A 25,385-nucleotide genomic window follows, 5' to 3' on the forward strand; every position below is an offset into this window, starting at 1 on the left:
GGAATAAACAGTGAGCATATCTGGTATATGTCATTATTTATTGTTTAAATTACATTTTTAAAGCTCAGTGTGTTCGTACAAGAGGTTATTTGAAACATATCATAGTAATGAGAAAGATGCAAGTTATTTTCTTTGCTTATTTTTATAATTAAAGATGTGTAACATAACGAGGCCTATGTTGGATTTTTCTTCTGCAACGAAATAAAATGTCGAATTTAAGGGGTTTTAGTGTCTGGGTCTTTCATTATTGACATTATTGTTGGCATTATTATTGACATTATCATTTTTTTTTAATAATAAATTCCTATTTTCCTGGTCCTCACCCTTCCTGAGTGGGAGAGCAGGAGAGGAGGAGTGTGATCCCCGAGAGAAAAACAACTGGGAATGAAATTTGGGAACAGCCTTTTCCCTTCCTACCTGCATAGGTATAATATACAAATAAATATAATAATAGAAAATATAATAGAAAATAATATATAAAAATAATATAAATAATATAAAAATGAAAAGCAGGGAGGAGGAACAAAAAAAATAATAATAAAAGACAATAATAATAATAAAGAACAATAATAATAATAATAAAGGACAATAATAATAATAATAATAATAATAAAGGACATTGTCTCCTGCTGTTGTGATTCAGCCACTCCAGGTGGGAATTGTGGAAGGAGTTAAAAGAAGTGAAGCAGGAGGTTAAAAATATAATCCAAGTGCAAACAAATTGCCTCAGGGGGGTGGTTCCCACCAGGAAAGGTCTTGGAGGGGGGTGAGAGGCAGAGGGAAAGGCAGCAGGAATGCAAATGGATGCAGGTTTTGTAGGTTGGAAATCAAGGAATTCACAGTCACAGCTATAAAATGTAATATATATATATATATATATATATATTTATTATATGTAGTTCAGGGTGAAGAAGTGGCCAAATTAATCTGGTGGATTTAGGCTTGAAATCCTTCTTAACCAGGGAATCCTGGAATGGGTTGGCTTGGAAAGCACCTTGAAGATCATTTAGTTCCAACCCCCTGCCTCGTTCATGGTCTGCTCAGAGGGAAGGACATTCCACTTACAACGTTCAACAGCACGAGGCCCTCACAAAATACGACTTTTTCCAACAAATCCACCTTTCCAAGCCCTTCCTTTCTCCCTCACAGAGCACAGACCTGTGTTTCACCGGTTCCTCCCCCCCAAAAGAGGCCAAAATCGGTGTTAAAAGGAGCAGCAGAGAGATTTTGCTGCGACCCCCCCTTGTCTCAGCCACGGAGAGGCTGCAGAACCTTGGGCAGAAAATACCTGGGAGAGACAGAGGAGTTTTATTCCAGACACCAGCTGGAAAAACCAGTAAAACCTGTATGAGCTCATGTGGGGGGAATGTCATTATTTTCACACAGACAGGATTTTTTTTTTCTCTCTTTTTTTTTTTTCTTCTTTTTTTTTCCCCCCTCTCTTTGTTTTTTATTCTGAAGTAGAGCAAAACTCTGGGATAACCCAGGATGATCCTTGTTCCCTGTCCCTTCCCAATTCCCCCCTCCAGCCTTTCCCCTGCTCTGGATGGGCTGATTTGAGTCCCAACACACCAACCCAAACTGGCCCTACTGGTTATTTTCCATTAAAAAAATCATTTTTATGGAAAATACTGTTCCCTGTGGAGCAAATCCCACTTGCTTCCATCGGGTTTCCTTCAGGGCTATTTTTCAGCTGCAGGCTGGGAGGGTTTTGTGCTGCAAAAACAAATCCCTGGATGGGCTGTTTTGGCTTGGAGGGACCCCCCAGCTCCATAAAATCATCAGCCATCCCCAGCCTGGGGCCCAAACTCCAGCAGGCCCAAATTCAGCTCTCCCGTGGGGAATTCTGAGTGGCCCATCCAGCAGAAAAGAGCCATTTATTTTGCTATTTATTCTGCTATTTATTCTGCTATTTATTTTGCTATTTATTTTGCTATTTATTTATTTTGATCCCTGTGCTGATAATTAAACCCGGAAACTTATTCCAGGACTTAAAAATAAATAAATAAATAAATAAATAAAAAGCCCATTTTCACCATTTTCTGAACTGTTGTGAGGCTGAAGTGCCTCCCATGTTGTTCCTTAGGATTCCCTTCTCCTGGCTGGCCACGATTTCCATGGGGATGAGGTGTCCAGGTTTCCCTGGGGATGAGGTATCCAGTTTTCCCTGGGGATGAGGTGTCCAGCTGCGGGATGGAGTTCACATTGGAGGTGAATTATCTGGGAAAGGTGCCTTGGATCCCTCCCAAGTCGTGCCTTTATTCCTGCAGGCCTGGAGAGCAGCAGGACCCCCCTCCCAGGGCACTCCTGGAGAAACCACGGGCATGGAAAACGCTCGGCAGGGGGGTCGGAATGAGGTGGTCCTGGGGGTGCCTTCCAAGCCAAATCACTCCAGAATTCCATGAAAATCAAAAAACTCCATCTGAACCAGCAGAGGAGAGCACAGATGTTTCCTTGGCTTTGTTATGTTTGGTGTGACCCCAGGTTTCCACCAGCATCACTCAGCTCCCTGCTCCAAGGACCTTCCCGTCGGATCCTGCCGCGCATCCATGGGATATTTATTCCCCTCCTGCCTGAGGGGAATCTTTCCTTCCTCTGGGCAAAGCCAACTGCTGGCAGGAGGAAGGAAGGAGGAGGCTGAGGGTCCTGGATGAGATTCCAGTCACCTCCTGGAGAGGTGGAGCTGCCAGGGCTGAGTCAGGCACATCCCAACGACGCAGGAGCGTTTTCCTCCTCGTCAGCGGGAAGGTGGGAATGGTCATCCCAGCCCTGATCCCACTGACACAGGAATGGCCATCCCAGCCCTGATCCCACTGATACAGAACAGCAGGAATGGTCATCCCAGCCCTGATCCCACTGACACAGGAATGGCCATCCCAGCCCTGATTCCATAATACAGAACAGCAGGAATGGCCATTCCAGCTCTGATCCCACTGACACAGGAATGGTCATCCCAGCCCTGATCCCACTGACACAGAACAGCAGGAATGGCCATCCCAGCCCTGATCCCACTGACACAGGACAGCAGGAATGGCCATTCCAGCCCTGATCCCACTGACACAGAACAGCAGGAATGGCCACCCCAGCCCTGATCCCACTGACACAGGAATGGCCATCCCAACCCCGATCCCACTGACACAGGACAGCAGGAATAGCAAATAACCCTCTGCTCAGATATTTCTGCTGGAAAAAGCTCATACATTTTCCTTATATCCTGCATTTCCAGGAATTAGCTCAGCAGACACCAACAAAAGCCTGGGAGCAGCACATGCCGTGGTGTGTCCAGGCTCTGGCAAGACACACAGGAGTTTTTTTCAGCACCCCCTGATGGGCCTGATACGGTTGGATGAATAATACAGGGACGTTTCCAAACTCCAAGTGCTCTGGCTGCCTGTCACAGCCCCTCACTGAGGCTGGAAATGTTGTTTTAATGCTGTAATATTCTCTCACATCACATTCGTTGCCCCCCAAGTGCCTCAAATGAAGCAAACCAACAATCCCAGCTTTAGGCCACCTTCAACACCCCAGCTCAGCTCAGATGGGAGCTCCCAAAATATCCTGGGAGAAGCCAAACTGAGCCCAACTAGGGATGGATTTGGTTGAAGGGAATAAAACTTCGGAGATGCTCCTCTTTGGTGAAGAATTTCGGCCTCCCAGCTCAGCTGCAACTTGATTTAGAGACAATTACTGTTGAAACGTCACGAATTTGGGTTCAGTGTTCATTCCTACAGAATTCCCACCTGGCTGAGCCGCTGGGAACGGGGTTAGAGCTTCGTCAGCGCCGGCCCGGCATCGCTCCGCAGGATTTCTCAGGCAGCTCCGGGGCTGCCAGGAAGTGATTAAGAAAGCAAAGGAAACAAAAGCGAGTCAAAGAGCCCCGACCCCGCTCCCCCTCTTCCCCCTCGGCGATTACTCAGGGTCCCCTTGGAAGCCGCTCTTGCGTCAAAGGATGGCACCCGAAAAGGAGGGATCGCCTGGATTCCAGCCCGGATTCCAGGAATCGCCTCGATTCCAGCCCGGATTCCAGGCGGGGAGGGTTGGGGGTGATTTGGGGCAGAGCCTCTGCCCACCCTTGAGAGCTTTGCTCAGCCCCAGAGCTGGCACTGGGATGGCACTGGGCAGCCAGAAACACGAAGCTGGGCCATAACTTCCCCCCCCCCAAAAAAATCTCGGGACACTTCAAAGCTCATCCTGACCCACATCCGCCAAAAAAAACCCCTCACCCCTCCCAAAAAAAACACCCTCCGGTGTCACAAAAACTCCGCGTTTCAGAGCAACGAGGCAACCCAAGGGTTGGTTTCTCCCAACCGTCCCAAAAAGCCGGCGGGATTATCCGCTCCCCTCCCTGGGAGGCTCCTCCCGGGAGGCTCCGCTGTGTTCTCAGCTGGTCCCTTCGCCCCCCGGGCCGGGGCACAGCCCGACATCACCCCGGGCTGTCCCTCCCCCGGCTCCCACTGCTGCTGGCAGAGCTCTAAAGATAGATCCCAGCAGAGATTATCGGCCCCGGCTGTATTAATAGGAGGCAGCTGCTCTTGAGAGAGGCTTTTAAATAAAGAAAGAAACTTCGGTGTATTTTTAAAAGCCTTTTAAGTGAGCAGAGCTCCCCCTCCTCTGCTCTGGCACACACACACACACTCCAAGCACCCAGGGCATGGCTTGGCCCTGGAGGGTCCCTTTTTGTCACCTGCTGGCTCAAGGGCTGCTCTGCCCTCTGTCAGGGGCCAGGACACTGCTCTGTCCCTTCTCCACCCCCAAGGGACAGTGGGGGTAGGTCTGAGGAAGGGGAAAGGGTTTTCCAACCCCCCTGGGTGCTGCTGGGCCACCTTAGAGCAGTGATCTCTCCCCCCCCCCCCAAAAAAAAAAACCACTGGCAGAGCTGCTTTCAAGGAATCACAGAATATCCTGAGCTGGATCCACAGGGATCAGCAAATCCAACTCCTGGCCCTGCACAGACACCCCAACAACCCCACCCTGTCCCTGCCCAAACTCTCCTGGAGCTCTGGCAGCCCTGGGGCTGTGACCAAACCCTGGGGAGCCTGGTCAGTGCCAGGAAAACACAGAGAGGTGCCCAGAGTAGCTCTGGGCAGAGCAAACCCATCCCTGGGGGCCTGTGGGGTTGTTCTGGGGTCTCCCACACTCTGACACCCCCCAGACCCTCAGCCCTGTGGTGGGAGCAGGGTGGCAGGAGCCAGCTGTGCAGCTGCTGATCCCACATCTGGGCACCCTGGCACAAGCAGGGCCTGTTGGGAGGGGTCCTCTTTGGGCAGGAGGAGGATCCCACCCTGGTACCCCTGGCACCCTCTGCCTAGAAACATCATCTCCCTCGTGGCTGAATAATGGGGTGAAACCTCAGCTGGGCTGCTCAGCCTGGCAATGAACCCTCCAGCACAGCTTGGGCTCCTCCCGGCACTGCTCAGGGCTGGGGGTACCCCCTAAATCCCATTTTTATGGGCAGTGAGTGTCCACGTGGCACCTGGGGCAAAAGGGGCTGGATTTGGGAACCAGAGCACTGCCCTGGCCCTGCAGAGGTGCTGGGATGAGCATGGAATCTCTGACTGGGTTGGGTGGGAAGGGACTTTAGAGATCATTTAGTTCCAAACCCCCTGCCACGGGCAGAGACACCTCCCACCAGCCCAGGTCACTCCAACCTGGCCTTGGACAATTCCAGGGATCCAGGGGCAGCCACAGCTTCTCTGGGTAACCTGTGCCAGCCCCTCCCCACCCTCCCAGGGAGGATTTTCTTCCCAATATCCCATCTAAACCAGCACATGGAGTCACAGAATGGTTTGGGTTGCATGGACATTAAAATTCATCCAGTCCCATGCCCTGCCATGGGCAGGGACCATCTCCCACTATGCCAGGTTGCTCCAAGCACCATCCAATGTGGCCTTGGACCCTTCCAGGGATGGGGCACCTGTGCCAGGGCCTCCCCCTGTGTGTGAAGAACACCCAGGTGCCCGTGGTTGTTCACAGGAGGTGCCCGAGGTGTGTTTTTACTCCCAAACCCCAAAACAGGGCAAAATCTGTCGCTGTGCCATGAAAATCAGCCAGGGCAAATCCCATGGGAGCACAAGAAGGGTTATTCCCTGTGGGAATAGAGGCTGGATGGTGTAAATGCTTGGGATTTGTGCCCATGGAAGGAATCTCCCTCTGGGACAGGGAGACACAGCCCCAGTTTCGGGACTGGAATTGGGATAATCCCGCTCTCCCGGGCACCAGGGGGACGTTCCTGACCCTTAACACACTCCATCCACACACTTGGGCTCTGAAGGAGGTTATTCCTCTTGGCAGCCCTTCAGCTGGAAGCAGAAAATCCCGGCTCAGCAGGAGTTTTTAGGTTTGTTTTTTTTTTTTAAATAAACTCCAAAAAAAAAAAAAAAAGGACGTCACAACCCCCAGCACCAAAAAGGGGCTGCTCTGGGTGAGAAGCAACTCCAGCTGCTCCTGCACGTCTCCCAGCCCCGCTCAGGAAGTTGCTCACAGCCAGTTTATGTGTTTTAAGGGTGGGGAGGTTGACAAATAGGAAATTTAGGACATGTCAGAGCTGATAACACATGATGCATTTCCCCCCCCTGCCCTGCGAATTATTCGGGGCTGGCTTTTATTTTGAGCCTTGTCCTGCCTGGGATTGCGACGTGGGGGCAGCCACAGATGACATCAGAGAGGCAGAAAATTCAGCAATTCTGGGGTTTTAGAGCTTATTTAAGGCGGATATTTTAAGTTACATTTTCAGACCAGCTTCCAAGAGATCTTTTCTCTTCAGTCTAAATAAACGTCTCCCGTTTAAAACAAAACAAAACAAAACAAGAGCAAACCAAAGCAAAGCCCAAACCCAAAGCAGGAATTAAACCCCAGCACGTGTGCCAGGGCTTTCCCAGTAAAAACCAGGACCACAGAGCAACTTGGGCAGGGCTGGATCCCTGAAAATCATGGAGCAGCTGCCAGTGGGGATGCACGGAGAGAAAGGGGTGCAGGAGGAGCCCCCCCTTTTTTTTTTAAGTGAGAATGTTGCAGTTTGGGGTCCAGAGAGGTGGAATTGAGGGGTGGGGGGGCTTTTTAAAAGTATTTGGAAAGGTTTTATGGGACCTTTTCCAAGAGATCACTTTTAAATCCCCTTCCCTGTGCAGCTGGGAAGGGAGCTTAAAGCTCATTTAATTCCACCCCCTGCCACGGGCAGGGACACCTCCCACTGTCCCGGGTTGCTCCAACCTGGCCTTGGACACTTCCAGGGATCCAGGGGCAGCCACAGCTTCTCTGGGAATTCCGTCCCAGGGCCTCCCCATCCTCTGAGTGGGGTAGAACCAGGGTTTTTTCCCATATATACGAATTTGGGATGCTCCAACCCTGCCAGTGGGAGAGATGGCAGCCCCTTATCCCGCTGGGAATGTCTGGGAGCTGCAGGGGGGAGGCTGGAAAGGCACCTCCAGCTCTCAGCTCCCTGCAGGGGGTTCTGCCGGATCGGTTTATTCCCAATTAATTTTGTTTCCAGCAGCTCTTGTGCCACCTGCTGACCGAAGGCTCCCACCACACCCAGCACCCCCCGGGTCCCTCCTTCCCTCACCTCCCGCTCCCCCCCGGGGCCGGAAAATCCTCCCCGGGAATTGGGATGAACTCCAGAAAGCTAAAAGATGGGAAAATCCAGCTCCTTGGTCACCCCTGGAGGGTGGGGAAAGGCTGAACCCCGCGGGTTTCAGAGCTGGGGTCTGGGGGGAAAGAGGGTGGAATGGGGAAGGCTCCGACCGGAACATCCCGGTGTGGGATCCCGGGACATTCCAGGCTGGAAAAGACCTTTAAATCGGCAATTACGGACTGAAATCCGACAGTCCGGGTCCCAGTGATGGGAAGGGGCTGCTCAGCAGGAATCTCTCCATGGGAAGATCCAGATCAGCACAGCCCAGCACAGCCCAGTACAGCCCAGCACTGCCCAGTGCAGCCCAGTACATCCCAGTACAGCCCAGCACTGCCCAGCACTGCCCAGTACATCCCAACACTGCCCAGTGCAGCCCAGTACATCCCAGTGCAGCCCAGTATGACCCAGTACATCCCAGTACAGCCCAGCACAGCCCAACACTGCCCAGCACAGCCCAGCACAGCCCAGTACACCCCAGTACTGCCCAGTAAACCCCAACACAGCACAGCACTGCCCAGTACAGCCCAGTCCATCCCAGTACACCCTAGCAAAGCCCAGTACACCCCAACACAGCCCAGTACACCCCAACACAGCCCAGCACAGCCCAGTACACCCCAACACAGCCCAGTACACCCCAACACAGCCCAGCACAGCCCAGTACATCCCAGCACAGCCCAGTACATCCCAGCACAGCCCAGTACACCCCAGTACAGCCCAGCACAGCCCAGTACAGCCCAGCACAGCCCAGCACAGCCCAGTGCAGCCCAGCACAGCCCAGTACAGCCCAGCACACCCCAGTGCAGCCCAGCACATCCCAGTACACCCCAGCACATCCCAGTACAGCTCAGCAAAGCCCAGCAAAGCCCAGTACACCCCAGTACCCCCCAGTGCAGCCCAATATAGCCCAGTACATCCCAGTGCAGCCCAGTACACCCCAGTACAGCCCAACACTGCCCAGTACCACCCTGTATATCCCAGTATGCCCCAGTACAGCCCAGTACAGCCCAGTACAGCCCAGTACACCCCAGTACACCCCAGTACACCCCAGCACAGCGATGCTGCAACGTGCACAGAGTTAGAAACTCGACCTCCAGCAAACCCGCTGGATTCCCTCCTTCCCATGGGAACTGGATGGGAAGGAGCAGGGATGCTCCTCCAGCTGCCTCCTCGAAACAGCGACAGGCAAGCCCAGAGAACGCGATTTTCTGAGTCCCAATGCCCTCCATCTGCCAGCACCGGGGGACACTGAATTATTCATGACTCTTCGCCAGAATAATCCCGTCTAAAAATAACTCCTCTACTCCAAAGGCGCCCGGAGCACTTTTAACCCCGAGCAGTATTTTTGTCTCCCGGCTGTGACACAGCAAAGCCCTAAAAATCAGAGGTTCCTGCCCGCCCACTGCTCCGGAACCGCGGGGCTGTGGGAGCGCAGAGAGGGGGATTTTTTCACCCTTTCAAGCCTCGGGTTTGGAGTTCGGAGGAGAAACGGAGCTGCACATCTCGGCTGTCCAAGCAGAGGGCACTGCTGGCTCAGGATTCGAGCCGGGGCTCAGGGGTTTAAGTCAATCCTAAAGTCCTGCTGGCACAGCAAACCTCTGCCTTAGTGGATATCGCTGCAGCAGCAGCCGAGAAACAGAAACCACCTTTCCATTTAATCCCCCCGGTTGCAACCTTTCCACTTAATTCCCAAAATACCAGGAGTAACAGGTTAAAAATGGTGATACACCCCAGTTGAAGAGAACAGTGACACAGAGCACCAGGGAAGGGCTGGCTTGGCTCGAAATGGATAAAATGGGGGGGGAAGGAGATAAATATAGATAAATCGAGCCCAGGAGGTGCCAGCCTGCCCCGCTTTGGGGGGCTCAGCCTTGTGACCCTGCTCCTTGCACTTGTCCCATCCCCATGTCCTTCCACCCTGCCCACCCCCGGCTCCATCCCAGAGTCACAAAGAGGGTTCTTCATCAAAACTCCCTCAAGTTTAATTTCATCTTTTCATATTTTTATATTTCCATCCCGCGGATTCTGAAACAAAGCACCTTTTCCTGCTTTCCCACCCCCTTCCCCCCCACGATTATTAGGAAGCCTCGGAGAGGGAATCTGCTCCCCTCACCCTCCAGAGTTCACTCTCTGCCACCAGTTCCATTTTCTCTGCCTTTTGTTTTGTTCCGCTGATGAAAAAGGACAGAAAGCAGCTGGGGGAAAAGCAGAGGATGTAGAAAACCCTTTTAAGTTCAGCTCCAGCTGCATGAAAGCATTCACGAACTCCTTAGAGGTGTCTGTACGTGTGCTCCGTGCTTGCAACACCTCCTGCCTCCACCTCGCTCGTTACTCCCTTTATTCCCGTTATATCCCAATTATTCCCGGAGTAAATATTCTCATTATTTGAGCCCTTTAAGAACGAAACCTCCCGGCAGGACAGGAGCGCTGGAGGGGGGGGGTTGGCTGCCCCATCCTGCCCCTGGCAGGCAGAGTCGGGTTTCCAGGGCTTCGGATGCTCCTCCGACATCTCATCGGGATCTTGATGCATCCCAGAAATCAGATACCCACGGAAATCCCGCCGTTCAACCCCGCCGGCGGCTGGGAGCAGCTTTCTCCTGGTTTCCCCTAACCCGGTTAGGAGGAGCAGTAATGTCCCTGCAGAGCTTTAACCGCATTAACTCCCCGCTCCCAGAGCAGCCGGGCATCGATGGTGGCTCGCGATGGATCCTCCCCGTCTCCTTCCCGGGAATTCCCAAGGGGCAGCTCCCAAACGTGTCCATGCCCAGCCCCGCAGGAAGGGCCTGAGCCCTCCTGGATGCCCGGGAAAGCTCCTGGACACAGGGCAAGGAGCAGAGCTGAGGCTCAGAGGAGCAGGTTTTGGCAAGGGAGAAGCTGTGGGGGCGATTTTGGAGCCTCATCCCAACCTCTGGATGCTTCCGAGGCTGCTCTGGCAGCAAGGGAGGGCTGGGTGAGACCCAGGATGGTCACTGATCTGAATTAATCATTTAATTTTATTCCTTAATCATTTTATTAATTCATCAATAATTTTATTAGTCACTACCTGTTATATAGTATGATATATTATTATATATCATCGTATTGTTGTATTTTATTATTATATTAAAAAATAAAAGAGAATTAATAAAATATTTGCTACGTTATGCATAGTGCTAAATATATAATAATTAATGATAAATGTCATGAATAGAAAATAATCTGTTAAAGACTCGAAGTTAATAAACTGAATTAATCCTGCTAAAATCCATTTCCCTCCGCTCTCCCGCTCAACCCACCCCGCGCTGCTCCCTCCGCGGGTCCTGAGAGCCAAACCCAGCCTCGCCATTAATCTCGGAGTCATCAGGGGAGGATAAAGGTACTTACCCCAATTCCTTCCTGCTCGTCTCGATCCCAGCCAAGCATTTCGCCTCGGCGCCGCCGCCTCCCGCCAGCGACGAGGTGTAAAGTTACCGCCTGTTTGCTCCTTCCTTGCGGTGCTTCCAGCCCCCAGCGAGCCATTTAGACGTGGCAATGAATCCAGCCGGGAATTGGGAAGTGGGACGCAGCCCCGGGCTGGTAACTTAATTATACAATAACACCGTAAGTAATCAGAACTAATAATATATAGAAAATAATATAAGTAACATGCCAAAATAAAATAAAATAATAATAATTATAAATAACAATACCCCTCAAACAACCCAATTAGCACCTTAGTTCTTTTTGAAGGACTTCACTTGAAGTGAAGGAAAACTTGAATTCCAGCGCTGCGATTCCTGTGCTGGAGAGTCCTCCTGGCGTTTACTCCTTCGTTTGGGGCTCGATTTTTAGCACCTGGGGGAGAAAGGAAACCCCCAACCCGGACTTTGAAGGGTTTTTGTGGGGCAGGATCATTTCAGGCCGTGGTTTGTCGGGGAGGGAACTGCCCGGGAAGGGCTGGGTGGGCAGGAGGCTCCAGCCCGGGCTGGTTCCATGAGCTGCAGCATCTCTCCTCTGCTGGATCAGGAATTTTGGGGTCTGGGAAGCAAGTGCAACAACCCATAAAAGGCAATAAAAGCCATCTGAGAGGAGAGTGGGTGTTCTCCACAGGGCAGAACCCCCAGAGCAGAGCCTGGGCTTTGTCCCCCCCGAAGGGATCCAGCAGATGCTGAAGGGATGTTGCACCACGAGCCCAAAAAATTCATCCCCTCCCGCTGCCAAACCCTCCCAGGGAGGTGGGCTCGGGGTTTCCCAGGTGGTGTTCCGTCGTAATTCCCACTTTACGCCGGAGAACAGGGATTGTGAGATCATGGAAAGGGACCTTAAAGGCCACCCCCGCGTGCAGGGATGTCCCGTGGGGGTGAGTGCACGTGGGGGTAAAATCAGGGAGCACAGGGGCTGGGAATGAACCCGGGTGTTCCACAGGAATTAGGGCCGACCTGGGGGGGCTCTGAACCACAGAATCACAGAGTCACTGAGCTTGGAAAAGACCTCTGAGACCATCGAGTCCACCCTGTGACCCGACCCCACCCTGTCACCCAGCCCATGGCACTGATGCCACATCCAGGCTCTGCTTAAACCCCTCCAGGGACGAGGACTCCCCCCCCCTCCCTGGGTAGCCCATTCCAAGGGCTGATCGCCCCATTTTCTTCCTAAAAGCGGCGCTTCTGGGCCCTTTTGTGGCCGAGCCACCGTATTTATTTTCCCTGCCGTCCCAGCCCCTCACTTCCTCGCCTGCATTTGGGTGGTTTATTTATTCAGCCCCCCCTCCCAGCCCGGTTTGGCCGCTCCGGTGCTGCGGGAGATACCGACCCAGCCCAGACACAAACGAGCCCTGGCTCTGTCAGGGCTGTCAGCAAACACCAGCGCCTGAGGCCGGCCAGGAATTTTAATTGAAATCGCCGGTCCCTGGGCCCAGATAAGGCCCGGCATCACCCCACGGGGGACCACGAGCCCGCCCCGCTCCCCAAACTCCCGCGGGGTGCCCTGGCCCCGCTCCGTGCCCTGGCACGGGGCTGCTGGCTCGGTGCCCGCCCGAGGCAGCACTGGGACGTCCTGGGAAGGAACTGGGAGGGAACTGGGAGAGAACTGTGGCCTGGAGCTGTCCCCGCGTCGCGAGGGCTCCTCCAGCGTCCCCCCCCACCGCCCGCAGGAGCTTGGTGGTCTGCGCTCCTTATCAGCCCTTATCTCCCGAAGCCGCTCGCTAATGTGACCTTAATGGAGCTAAATCGACTCGATTTGTTTTATTGTGGCTTAGCCCAAACCCCAACAGCCCTTTCCAACCCCCCCCCTTCCCTCTTCCCTTGTTTTGGAAACACGGAGGGAAGGGGCTGCTCCTTCCTCGGAGCTCGGGGGGGGCAGCGAGTGGGGAGCCGGAGCATCCCGGGCTGCAGGGAGAGCCCTCCGGGGGACTGTCCCTCCTTCCCCTGCTCCCTGCGACCCCCGGGGACCCTCCCTGCGACCCCCGGGGATCCCCCCGAGCCCGGTGGGCCGGCGGGGGCCGGGGGTGGTGCCCGGCCCAGCGGCTGCGGGAGGGTCCGAGGCGGGAGCGGGGCTGGGAGCGCTCGGTGGCTCCGGCACCCCCGCGCCCCCCGGCCCCGGGAGATGCTGCCCACCCCCTTCTCGGTGAAGGACATCCTCAACCTGGAGCGGCCGGAGGCTGCCGGGGGCCCCCGCGCCCCCTCCGGACCCCGCAGCGCCCGCAGCCCCGACGGGGAGGACGAGCAGCCGCCGCGTGAGTGACCCTCGGGGGCCGGGGGGGCGGCGGGGCGGGGGGGACCCCGCGAAAGAGAGGGACAGAGAGACCGGGAGGACCCCACGGAGCTGCTTTCGTTCCCCTGGAGCGGAAAACCGAGAGCAGCGGAGCCCCCTCGTTGCATCCTCGCACGCCCCTTCCCGCCGCTCCCGGTGGTCCCCGGGCCAGTTTCCTCATTTTCCCCCTTTTTTCCCCTTTTTTTCCCTGTGATATGTTTGGGGGGGGGTTATTCAGGGTATTTTCGGGGCATCCCGGTGAGCCCCGCGCCCCAGCGCATCCCCCGTGCGCCCCCGGCGCTCCGGCTGCCCCGGGGGAGCGGAACGGCCCGGGAGGTGGATACAGCTGGAAGGGGATGGATATAGGATAGAACTGGGGCTTTTTCTGCCCCAAATCGCCCCCCGCCACCGTTTCCGATGCCAAACCCCCCCGTGCCGATGCTCAGTGGATTGTCCCCGCCGGGGACGCCGAGGCGCTCCCGGGGATGCTCCGGAGCGGTGCCCGAGGGGGGATTGGGCGTGTCCCCCCTTCTCCCCGCTGCCAAAATCCCGCAAAGCTTCCTTCGCTCGTGTTTCCCCAATTCCCGGCGGCCGCGGAGCGGAGGAAAGGCGAAACCAGCAGGAGCAGAGCGCGAGCACTGGGCGGCACTGGGATCCAGCGGGAGAGAGCGGGAGAGGGCGAGAGAAGCCCGGGGTGGGCTCTGCCCGCTCCGCACCTGCGTTCCGAGCCCTCCGATCCCCCGTTTCCCCGCAGAATCCCCTGGAATTCCCGTAGGAATACTGGGAATTGCCAGCCGGGGAACCCGAGCGCATCCCAAGAGCCGGGAAGCGGCTGCCGGGAATGATCCCGGCTCCTCGCGTGCCACGCGAAATCCCAGCAAATCCCGAAAAAACCCCGAACCAGCGACTCCTTGGAGTCTTCTCCCAGAGCCAGCAGGTTTTCCTCCTTCGTTCCCAGCTCCCTCGGGGTTTTTTTGTTTTGCTGGAATTCGCAGGGATGTGGGATCCCCCTTTCCCTGCGTCCTGGAGGTCTGGTTTCCATCCCTCCCGTGCCCCACTTTCCCCGTGCCCCTCAGGCTGGAGCTGCCCAGGGCGGCAATCCCAAAATATCCCAGGAATCCTTAGGAGGCACCAAAAGCAGCCGCTATCCAGAATTAATGGAACAACCTAATTCTATCCAAAAAAAAGGAGGGGGGGCGGGAATTTCCTTAAATTCCCGTTAAACATCACAGGAAAGTTCATATTAATTTATCAACTATCAGCCTTAAATTTATTAATTTATCAATTTATTGATTTATCAATTTATTGATTTATCAACTATCAGCTTTAAATTTATTAATTTGTTAATCGGTTTATCAACTATCAGCCTTAAATTTATCGACTACCAGCCTTCAATTTATTAATTTCTTAATTTATAAACTCTCAGCCTTCAATTTATTAATGTATTAATTTATCAACAATCGGCCTTAAATTAATCGACTACCAGCCTTCAGTTTGTTAATTTACCAGTTTATCGACCATCAGCCTTAAATTTATTAATTTATCAATTTATCAGTTTATCAACTACCAACCTTAAATTTATTAACTTATCAATTTATTGATTTCTCAACTATCAGCCTTAAATTTATTAATTTATCAGTTTATCAACCATCAGCCTTAAATTTATTAATTTATCAGTTTATCAACCATCAGCCTTAAATTTATCGACTACCAGCCTTCCATTTATTAATTTATAGACTCTCGGTCTTAAATTTATTCATTTCTTCATTTCTCAACTACCAGCCTTAAATTTGTTAATTTATCAGTTTATCAACCATCAGCCTTAAATTTACCGGCTATGAAACTTTAATTTATTGATTTATTAATTCATCCCCTGTATCAGCCTCGCTTCACCTGATTCCCGAGGGATGCCGTTCCCGGTGGAATGGGAACGGGGATGGATTTGGGGCTCACTCCGCCGCGTTTTTTTTTGCTTCTCTGCAGGGAAATGTTCCCTCGCCCGTCCCTTGGAGGGGGAGGAGGAGAAGAAAAGCCCCCCGCGGCCTCGGCAGAGGAGGAAGCCGCGCGTCCTGTTCTCCCAGGCGCAGGTTTTCCAGCTGGAGCAGCGATTCCAGCGGCAGAAATACCTGTCGGCCCCGGAGCGGGAGGAGCTGGCGCGGCTGCTCCAGCTCAGCCCCACGCAGGTGAAGATCTGGTTCCAGAACCGGCGCTACAAGAGCAAGAGGCAGCGCCAGGACAAATCCCTGGAATTGGCCGCCCGCCCCCCGCCCCCCCCGCGCAGGGTGGCGGTGCCAGTGCTGGTCAGGGATGGCAAACCCTGCCTGGGGGGTGCCCGGCCCTACCCAGCCTTTGCCAGCCTGGCCGCCGGCCCTTATTCCTGCGGCTCCTGCTACGGCTCCTGCGGGGCTGGATTTGGGGGGGGTTATCCCGGGGTCCCCCCCGGGGCCACCGCCGGGAGCGTGGGAATGGCCGGAGCTGCCCAGCTCCCACCCCCGGCCCTCAGGGGGGGACTCAGGGCTGGCAGGTGGAGGTGAGGACGAGCCAGGAGGCAAATCCAAAGGATTCCCGCCAGCCCGGGCAGCGGGACGACTCCAGCACCCTTTCAGCAGAGGGAAAAGCTCGGGAAAAGCTCCCTGGAAAAAGCTCGGGGAAAAGCTCCCTGGAAAAGGGACGCTGCCACCCCAGCGCTGAGACTTTGGGGAGCCAAGGACTCTGTTATTTATTATTAAACACGAGGATTTGGAGTCTGGGCCCCTCCCAGCTCCCAGAGGATTTGCTCCTCCGGGATTTGCTCCATCGGGAAGGTGTGAGCACCGGATTTCTTCCTAAGGACAACTGGAAAACACACACCACTGTGGTCTTTTGTGGACAGCACTGAGCGCTTTGACTGCCTCTAATATTTTGAAATATATTTCTGATTTATATGTCTTAATATCTCCCAGCACAGGTGTCCATTTCTGTCTTTATATTATTGTTATTATTATTATTATTATTATTATTATTATTAATTGTTTGCAAATAAAACCCCCAATTGGTAAAATGGTGTTTTCACTCTCGCCTTCCCCTCACTTTGTATTTGGAATTTTTCCATCCGTAGTTTTGGCACCTGAGCATCAAAAACCTGGCTCACATCGAAAAAAAATTAAACTCTAATTAAATGCTAATAATTAATGCAGAAAGATAATCACCTTGTAGTCCAAGCTCGGGGAGCTCTGAAGGTTTAACCCCCTCTCCAAGGTTTATCCCTCTCCAAGGTTTTTCCCTCTCCAAGGTTTTTCCCTCTCCAAGGTTTATCCCTCTCCTTAACTCCTGACAAGTGTTTTCGGCTCTCCTGGTTTTTCTTTACTGCTAAAATGGGTTTGTAGGTACATTATGGGGCAGTTCCCAGGATCCCACTGGGGGTTGGTGTCACCTGAATTATCCCAACACCATCCCTGAGCAACCAAGAGGTCCAGGATTCCTAAATCAGGATCCAGCATCAAATACCTTGATTATATTTATGTATTGATTAGATTTATATAATATTTCTTATATATATTATTATGATATTATAGATATTATAGTATATATATTGCAGTATATATAATTGTATATATTATAATATATATTATTATAATGTATATTTATATGTCTGTCCCTATTTATTAAATTTATTAATAAATAGGGATAGGCATTAATGCATTTAATAAATGTTGTTGATATATTAATATTAATAAATATGAATAAATATATTTATTAATAAATGTATTTATTAAATGCAGGAGAGCTGGATGTCCCAGAGACACAGAGTCACCACCACACAGGACAGGGGAAATCTCCCCCTCTCCATCCCTGTTCCCTCTTCCCACCTCATTCCCAAGGGCTTCTTATCCTCCCGAAAAGACTTGCAGGAGGCAATTAAGCTTTTATCTGTAATCCCGCTCAGCCCCATCACTTCCCAAATGGGACATCCCTGACACCCAGATCAAACCAGAAAATCCCTCGGGGGGAGATAACTCCTCTTCCTGCTGCTCCCAGGCTCTGGAGCACACGGAGCCCCTGGAAACGCCCGGATCCTGCCCCTTCTCCTCCCCTTCATCCATCCACACTCACTCAGGGATATCTCCTGGAATCAGCTGGGGCTCGGGGCTCTGTCCCAGGGGAAGAATCCACGGGGTCCTTGCACTGGGAATTGCTGCTGGCACTGGGAAAAGCCCTGGCAAAGGGCAGCATCCCAGTGCAGGGGCTTCTCCTGAGAGGTTTTCCTTGGAGCTTCAGTAGCAGAACGAGGCAAATCACAGGAAACTCCCCCAAATCCACACAGAAATCGAGGAAGGAAATCGCTTCCCTTGCCAACTGAGGATAAAAAGGGTTGGAAAGGGGAATTATGAGTGCAGGGGGAGTGTTTGGACAGCACTGGTGGGGTGGTTGGGGCTGTCCTGGGCAGGGCCAGGAGCTGGACTCCAGGATCCTTTGGGATCCAACAACTCTGGACATTCTGGGAAGGCACCATTTATTCCCCTCCATTATGGTTTCGGAGATGATAAACTGGAATGAAAGGATCCCTCTGGAAGGAAAGGAATTCCCTGTGGGAAGAGAAGCCCTTCTGCTGGGTCTGGAGCCTGGAATGGTTGTGGATGGACAATTGGCTGAACCCCTGTGGGTGCAAAGGAAGGGGCTCTGAGGTGGGAAAACTGTCCCCTAAATCCAGCAGGGACCCTTTGGAACCACCCCACCCTCCAGCAGCACTTTCCCCAACTCCTAATTCGCTCTCCAGAACCAAAATTTGGGGGTTGGAGAGTCACAATAAAACCCTTGGGCTGCAATTCCTCCCTAAATCTTCCCAAATTCCCGTTCTCTGACTGAATTATTGAAGCTGCTGAGGTTTTCCGAGCATGCAGCGGATACAGGGAGATATTTTCCAGGCCAGAAGGTTGAAGAAGGAGGGGGAAAAAGGGCAGGATAAAGCAGAGTTTGGGACTGAGTTTGCACAACCTGCTCCAGGCTTTGGGCTGCTGTAACCAAACACCCTCCTGTAAAATCAACAAAGTCCTCAGGGGATTGCAAGGAAATCTATTGTCCCCCTTTTTGAGGTTAAAAAAAAAAAAACACACGCCCAGGCTTTTCAGCTGAGGGGAAAAGCTGGGTTTGGGCAAGTTTTGGGAATAAAAGGGTTGACCAGTGCTCATTCCACCAGCAAAAGGACTCTGGAGTCACCAGAGCTATGGGAGGTCATGATATATTGAGATATATTGAGATATTTGCAAGAAGAACAGCTACAAATAAAGTAGATCCTGAGGAAAATAATCTGTTATAACACTCATGGGTTTCCTTGGGTTTGGGAAGGCTTTACTCCTTTTGGGTGCCCCAGGCCTTGCAGGATGGTGTGTAAAGGTCCTGAAGCTTCTTAAATCAACGCTGTCCCATCCCACAGCTGGGCAAGGAATTAGGCTGAGCTTTAGGCTTAAACCTTCCTGTGAACCCTCAGCCCTTTTCCATGTGAGGATTTGCCTCTGGAGCTGCTCCCCCTCTGTGTTCCATCTTCTTCTTCAGCTTGGCAAAGCGGGTGAAAAGCTCTTTGATGTTTTCCCCCTGTTCTCCAACACACTGGAAGTGAATCAGAGGGAAGACAAACCCCTCCAAATAAACTAAAAACCCACCCAACCCTTTCAGGTCTTCACTTTTCCCCCCTGAAAGCGGCGTTTTCCCAAAGAGCTCAGGGATAGAAATCATTCCCATAAGGAGGAGGGAGCAGAGCTCTGTCTCTCTCCTCTCCCAAAAATACCTCAGTCTGGAAGCGTTTTGATCCCAAAACTCCCATCCTTCTCCTGGTCCTAAAAGCCAGGGGGTGGTTTTACAGCAGGGGAGGCTCTGGGTCGCTGGGGAAGGATCCGCGTCCGGAGCAAGAGGGAGAAGCCAGGAGCCAAAAATGTGTCGGGAGCCAAGACACGAGGGAAGGGCGTAGACACCGCCGGGGCTCTCCAATCAGCCCCGGGAGGCTTGGCTGCCTCCGGGATAAATCCAGAGCCGGGAGGGTGGGAAGGCAGCGAAGCTCCGGGCAGGGCCAGCGGGAGGAGGAGAAGGAGGAGGAGGAGGAGGAGGAGGAGGAGGAGGATGAGCGCCGGGGTGCTCCCGGGAGGGAGGCACAGCTCCCCCAGCAGCGCCCCGGCAGCGATGAGCCGGAGCCCCCCGGCCCCCCAGCAGCCCATCCCGGCCTCCTCCAGGCCCAGGACGTCCTTCCTCATCCAAGACATCCTCTGGGATGGGGCGGAGCGCGGAGCGCGGCTGGACAGGGGCAGGAGCAGAGGGGTTGGCAGCGCCGGGAATGGGGAGAGCGGAGCGGCCCCGGCCCAGGGGAGGGAGGGCGGCTCCGACCCCGGCAACCACCCCGGGAGCCCTCATCCCACGGGAGCATCCCACGGCACGGGGACAGCCCGGGAAGAGGACACAGGTAAGGGCTGCGAGCTCCTGGAGGAGCCGGCGGGCTGGGAATGGGGCAGGGAATGGATCGGGAATGGATCAGGGAATGGATCAGGAATGTCTCTGATGGGGTCAGGGAATGGGTCAGGGAATGGGTCAGGGAATGGATCAGGGAATGGATCAGGGAATGGATCAGGAATGTCTCTGATGGGGTCAGGGAATGGGTCAGGGAATGGATCAGGAGTCTCTGCTGGGGTCAGGAATGGATCAGGAATGTCTGTGCTGGGGTCAGAGACTGGATCAGGAATGTATGTGCTGGGGTCAGGGAATGGATCAGGGAATGGATCAGGAATGTCTGTGCTGGGGTCAGGAATGGATCAGGAATGTCTGTGCTTGGATCAGGGAATGGATCAGGAATGTCTGTGCTGGGGTCAGGGAATGGATCAGGAATGGCTGTGCTGGGATCAGAGAATGGATCAGGAATGGCTGTTCTGGGGTCAGGAATGGATCAGGAATGTCTGTGCTTGGATCAGGGAATGGATCAGGAATGTCTGTGCCTGGCTCAGCCCAGGGACAGGATCCAGCCCTGGCTGCTGGATCAGGCACACTTGGATCAAACCCCTGGAGCATCTGGGCAGGGGCAGAGGAGGGGGTTTAGGGACTATGTGAAAACCTTTCCAGGTGCCTCAAACAACTCCAAGGTCTGAACCTGCCTAAAATGATGTTTAAAAACTCCCATTCGATGCATTTCTACAATCCCTTGGGAAACAAATTCCCTTTTGATGCAGAAGATCCCGGGAAAGGCGGAATGCAGGTCCCAACATCCCAAAACACGAGTTTTTGTGTCTGGTGTCCCTGTCCCTGCTGCAGCACAAGCCCATCCAGGGCTTGGAGGGTGGGATTCAGCCTTTCCCTGAGCTAAAACAGCCAAAAAAGCAATTTTGAACTCCCTGGTGAGCAGATCCTGCTCCCTCCAACAGCCCCTGCCAGGGGAATCTTGGCTTTGCATCTCGATTCTATTAAAAGAAGTTCCTACATAAAAGCAAGTTCAGAGACAGCCCTCGGGCTGATTAATCCAAATAAAATCACTAAAAGCCCCCCCAAATCTCCCAGGAAGTGTAAATGAGCCCAGCCCTGGCATTCCAGGGGGACAACCAGGATTTCCACCAGCTGGGAGCTGTTGTTTCCACCTCGAGCGTTGTACTCACACCTTGAGAAAATACGCTTTAAAAAAACCACCGAAGGCAAACAAACATTGGCTCGTTTCCATCCTGACAATGCACAGAAAGGAATTAACTGCACAAACAAAGGGAATTGAGAAGCTTCAGGAGCTCCAGGTGACACTTCCCAGGAGCTCTGGGCCGTGACTCCGGTGATCCATCGGTGCCACGAGGGATAATCCGGAGGCAAACACCGGGATCCAGGGCCAGCTCCGCAGCTCCAGGTGGAAAGCCAGGCCTGAAGGTTCCAAACTGCCCTAAAATTTCTTGGAGTTGTGGGATGGAAAAGGGAGGGGTTGGTTTTCAGTGCTTTCCACCTGCAGTCTGCTCCGAGCTGCTGTGATCCCCCGCTCCTGAGCCACCCTCTGGAGCCTGAGGACTTTCTTTGGGATTCTTTGGGAATCAGGCTCTGATTCCCCACTCCTGAGCCATCCTCTGGAGCAGGACTTGTTCTCAGGTTGGGAATCAGGGAATCAGGATTTTCCTCTGGGCACAGGAGGGTATTTTTAAAAAAAAAAAAAATGCCTAAAAATGTGAATTCTGCATTAAAAATCTCAAGAGCCTTTGATCCCACACGGGACACAACAGAACCTTGGGGGTTTGGGGAGAACCTCCACCAGCACTGAAATGTATTACATTCCAGGGATATTATTGCCTTCTATCCTTGTCCTATTCCCTGTCCTATTCCCTGTCCTATTCCCTGTCCTATTCCCTGTCCTATTCCTTGTCCTATTCCTTGTCCTATTCCTTGTCCTATTCCTTGTCCTATTCCCTGTCCTATTCCCTGTCCTATTCCTTGCCCTACTCCTTGTCTTATTCCTTGTCCTATCCCTATCCTTATCCATCCCTATCCTATCCTATCCTATCCTGCCCTATCCTATCCCATTCCTACCCCTACCCTATCCCATCCCACCCATTCCTTGAATCTCTGGGATGAACCCCTCTGATCCAGGAACACAAACCCCTCTGATCCAGGAACACAAACCCCTCCCTTTCCAGTGACTCCCAAACCCCCCACATTGAACAAATCAATCAAATCCACCAAAACATTCCCGGGACAAAATGAACCTTTTGCTCTCCGGGATTTTGGGAGTAACTCTGCGGGATTTTGGGGGTAACTCTGCGGGATTTTGGGGGTAACTCTGCGGGATTTTGGGTGTAATTCTCTGGATTTTTGGGGGGTAACTCTGCAGGATTTTGGGGTTAACTCTCTGGGATTTTGGGGGTAACTCTTCAGGATTTTGAGGGATAACTCTCTGGGATTTTGTGGCTAACTCTGGGATTTTGGGAGTAACTCTGTGGGATTTTGGAGGCTAACTCTGCGGGATTTTGGGGGTAATTCTCTGGGATTTTGGGGGTAACTCTGAAGGATTTTGGGAGTAACTCTTCAGGATTTTGAGGGGTAACTCTCCGGGATTTTGGGGGTAACTCGCCGGGATTTTGGAGTTAACTCTCTCTTCTCTCCACAGACGCCCCGGTGCAGAGTTACCTGGCGGGGTGTGACCCCCCCCCGCCCGCCTCCCCTCGCCCCCCCAAGCCCCCCAAGCGCTCCCGGGCCGCCTTCTCTCACAGCCAGGTCATCGAGCTGGAGAGGAAATTCAGCCACCAGAAATACCTGTCGGCCCCCGAGAGAGCCCACCTGGCCCGGAACCTGCAGCTCACCGAGACGCAGGTGAAGATCTGGTTCCAGAACCGCAGGTACAAGACCAAGAGGAAACAGGTGACGGCGGAGCTGGCGCGCTCGGACACTGCCCTGGCCGGGCACAAGGGGCCCCCGGAGCTGCCGGGGGCATCGCTGCTCGCCCTCAGGGCCACCTGGCCCTACCTGCCCTGCCTCTACTACCTGCACGGCTGGAGCCCCTCCTGGTAGCAACAGCTTTTGTTCTTTTTTTTTTTTTTTTTTTTTTTTTTTTTTTTTTCTCCCCCTTTTTTTTTTTTTTTTTTAAGCAGAAAACATCGGGTTTTTTTTGCTTTAAATCCCGGGCGCGGCGTCGCCCTTTCTAGTGCTAATTAGGGGAGGGATTCGCAGTAACTATCGATGACTTCTGCACGAGCATCTTGTCGCTGACAGTAAAACAATCATCAAAAAAAAAAAAAAAAAAAGCCCCAGACTTTAAGTGCTTGAGCATTAAATTCATCTTGTTTTATTGCTGCCCCATCCCTGGAAGTGTCCAAGGACGGGTTGGAGCAACCCGGGCTGGTGGAAGGTGTCTCTGCCCTTTCCAGTGCTAATTAGGGGAGGGATTTGCAGCAACAATCGGTGTCTTCTGCACGAACCTCTTGTCACTGACAAGATGACAGAAAAATACCCATCAAAAAAAGAAGCCAAAGAAAAAAGCCCAAGACTTTAAGTGTTTGAGCATTAAATTAAAGCACGAAATTAAATTTAATTTTAAATTCAATTAAATTGATTTATTGCAACGCTCTGGGCTCGCCCAGCTGTGGCTGCCCCACCCCTGGAAGTGTCCAAGGACGGGTTGGAGCAACCCGGGCTGGTGGAAGGTGTCCCTGCCCTTTCTAGTGCTAATTAGAGGAGGGATTCGCAGTAACGATCGATCAGTGTCTTCTGCACAAACCCCTTGTCGCTGACGGTAAAATAACCATCAAAAAAAAGAAGCCAAAAAAAGCTCGAGACTTTAAGTGTGTGAGCATTAAATTCATCTTGTTTTATTGCTGCCCCACCCCTGGAAGTGTCCAAGGCCAGCTCGGAGCAACCCGGGCTGGTGGGAGGTGTCCCTGCCCATGGCAGGGGGTGGAATGGGATGGTTTAAGGCCCCTTTCCAAGCCAAACCATTCCAGGATTCCCTAATCTGCAGCTTTCGGGGGCAGAAAGGGCTGGTCCAGCCCCAGAGACAGCGACTGTCCCTCTCTGCCCCTTTGCAAACCACCTCCCTTTGCCCCTTTGCTCAGGGCAAAAAAGCAAACTGCTGGTGCTGGGCTGGACGAGCTAAAAACCAGGCTTAAAAATTAGTAAAAAGGCCAAAAAAAATCTCATTTCTGCCATTAACAGCATTAATACTACTGACCTCCGAGCTCCCCTGTGCAGGGGGGAAGCTCCACAGCCCCCGCCCGGGGCAATACACGTGTTTTTGGGGCAGAATTCGGCTTCTTTGTGCAACACGAAGGGCCTGATGCTGCCGGGGCAGCCGGATTTTTTGGGGGGCACGAGGTTGGGGCGGGTTGTCCCCACCCAAACCCGGCCCTGTGCCCACGGTGCCAGGGCTGTTGGTGCCTCCGTGAGAAGCCCGAGGAGCAGGGACAGGGACAATGGGGCACTGACAGACGAGTTTTGCATATCCGGGTGTTGGCCCTGCTGGAACATTCCCTGTTTAAAGCAGCAGCAGCAGCTCCAGGAGTTCAGCTCTCCCAGCAGAGAATTCCCTGGTCCCAGGGGTTGGAATCCCGTGGGTTTTAAGGCCCCTTCCAGCCCAAAGCACTCCAGGGTTCTGTGGGATCAAGATTCAAGAGGATGATCCTACAAGTCATTTTTTGCTGAATAAACTCCTGCAAGTCATTTTTTAGTGAATAAACTCCTGCAAGTCATTTTTTGCTGAATAAACTCCTGCAAGTCATTTTTTTGGTGCATAAAACCCTGCAAGTCATTTTTTGGTAAACGAACTCCCACAAGTCACTTTTTGCTGAATGAACTCCTACAAGTCATTTTTTGGTGAACAAACTCCTACAAGCCATTTGTTGGTGCATAAACTCCTGAAAGCCATTTGTTGGTGCACAAACTCCTGCAAGTCACTTTTTAGGGAGCAAACTCTTTGCAATTAGCAAAACGGCAACGATTTTTATTTTATTTTATTTTTTTTTAATAACTAATCATCCTTAAAACTCCTCTAATTCCACGGGAAAAACCCGCAGAAATAAAGGAGGTTTCCAAGAGAGGAGACACCACAAAAAAAAAGAAAAAAAAAAAAAGCAGAGCTCTGCTGGAACAAATCGAACCCTCTGAAATAAAAATACGAGGAGGTTTCTTCCCCTGTGAACCTCCCAAAACGTTCCTGTGGTGCCTCTTTTTTTTTTCCAAGAGGGGAATTAATAATCTCAGGGCCCCGACTCCCTCCTGCAACAGGGAAATACAGAAAGAAATCCCTTGGATTTGTCCCTTTTCACAGGGTTTTTTTAAGAAATCTCTTGGATTTGTCCCTTTTCACAGCTTTTTTTTTTGGGAGGGGGGAACTGCTGTGGATCTCGCAGCTCCCACAGCAAAGGCAAAGCTGCTCCAAAGGCAAATTCCAGGGAAGGGAGTTCAGGGAGAGGAGAACACACGAGCTGGAGCCCTTTGCAGGAGATACGAATTTTCTCCCGCTATCAAAAGCTTCTCTCTGAGTTTGGAGGACACTTAATTGCCTCAAAGTAACTCTTAATATCTCCCAGATAACATTTTTCCTCCCAGACGCTGCCCGGGTTTTTAGGGGGGAAGG

At 52.5% G+C, this 25,385-nt stretch overlaps 2 protein-coding genes across 2 annotated transcripts; both read left to right on the forward strand.

The window, feature by feature from the left end:
- The first annotated feature begins 13,189 nt into the window (after window positions 1-13,189).
- On the forward strand, window positions 13,190-15,870 carry NKX2-6 (NK2 homeobox 6). Its single transcript, XM_032712428.1, has 2 exons — window positions 13,190-13,319; window positions 15,320-15,870. The coding sequence occupies exons 1-2, from the start codon at window positions 13,190-13,192 to the stop codon at window positions 15,868-15,870; spliced, it is 681 nt and encodes a 226-aa protein (XP_032568319.1).
- A 3,505-nt stretch (window positions 15,871-19,375) lies between these two features.
- NKX3-1 (NK3 homeobox 1) lies at window positions 19,376-22,846 on the forward strand. Its single transcript, XM_032712566.1, has 2 exons — window positions 19,376-19,766; window positions 22,425-22,846. Exons 1-2 carry the CDS (start codon window positions 19,430-19,432, stop codon window positions 22,823-22,825), a joined length of 738 nt encoding a protein of 245 aa, XP_032568457.1. The 5' UTR covers window positions 19,376-19,429; the 3' UTR covers window positions 22,826-22,846.
- Window positions 22,847-25,385: the final 2,539 nt, after the last annotated feature.

Source organism: Chiroxiphia lanceolata, chromosome 28, assembly GCF_009829145.1.
Source record: "Chiroxiphia lanceolata isolate bChiLan1 chromosome 28, bChiLan1.pri, whole genome shotgun sequence".
Classification (NCBI taxonomy): Eukaryota; Metazoa; Chordata; class Aves; order Passeriformes; family Pipridae; genus Chiroxiphia; species Chiroxiphia lanceolata.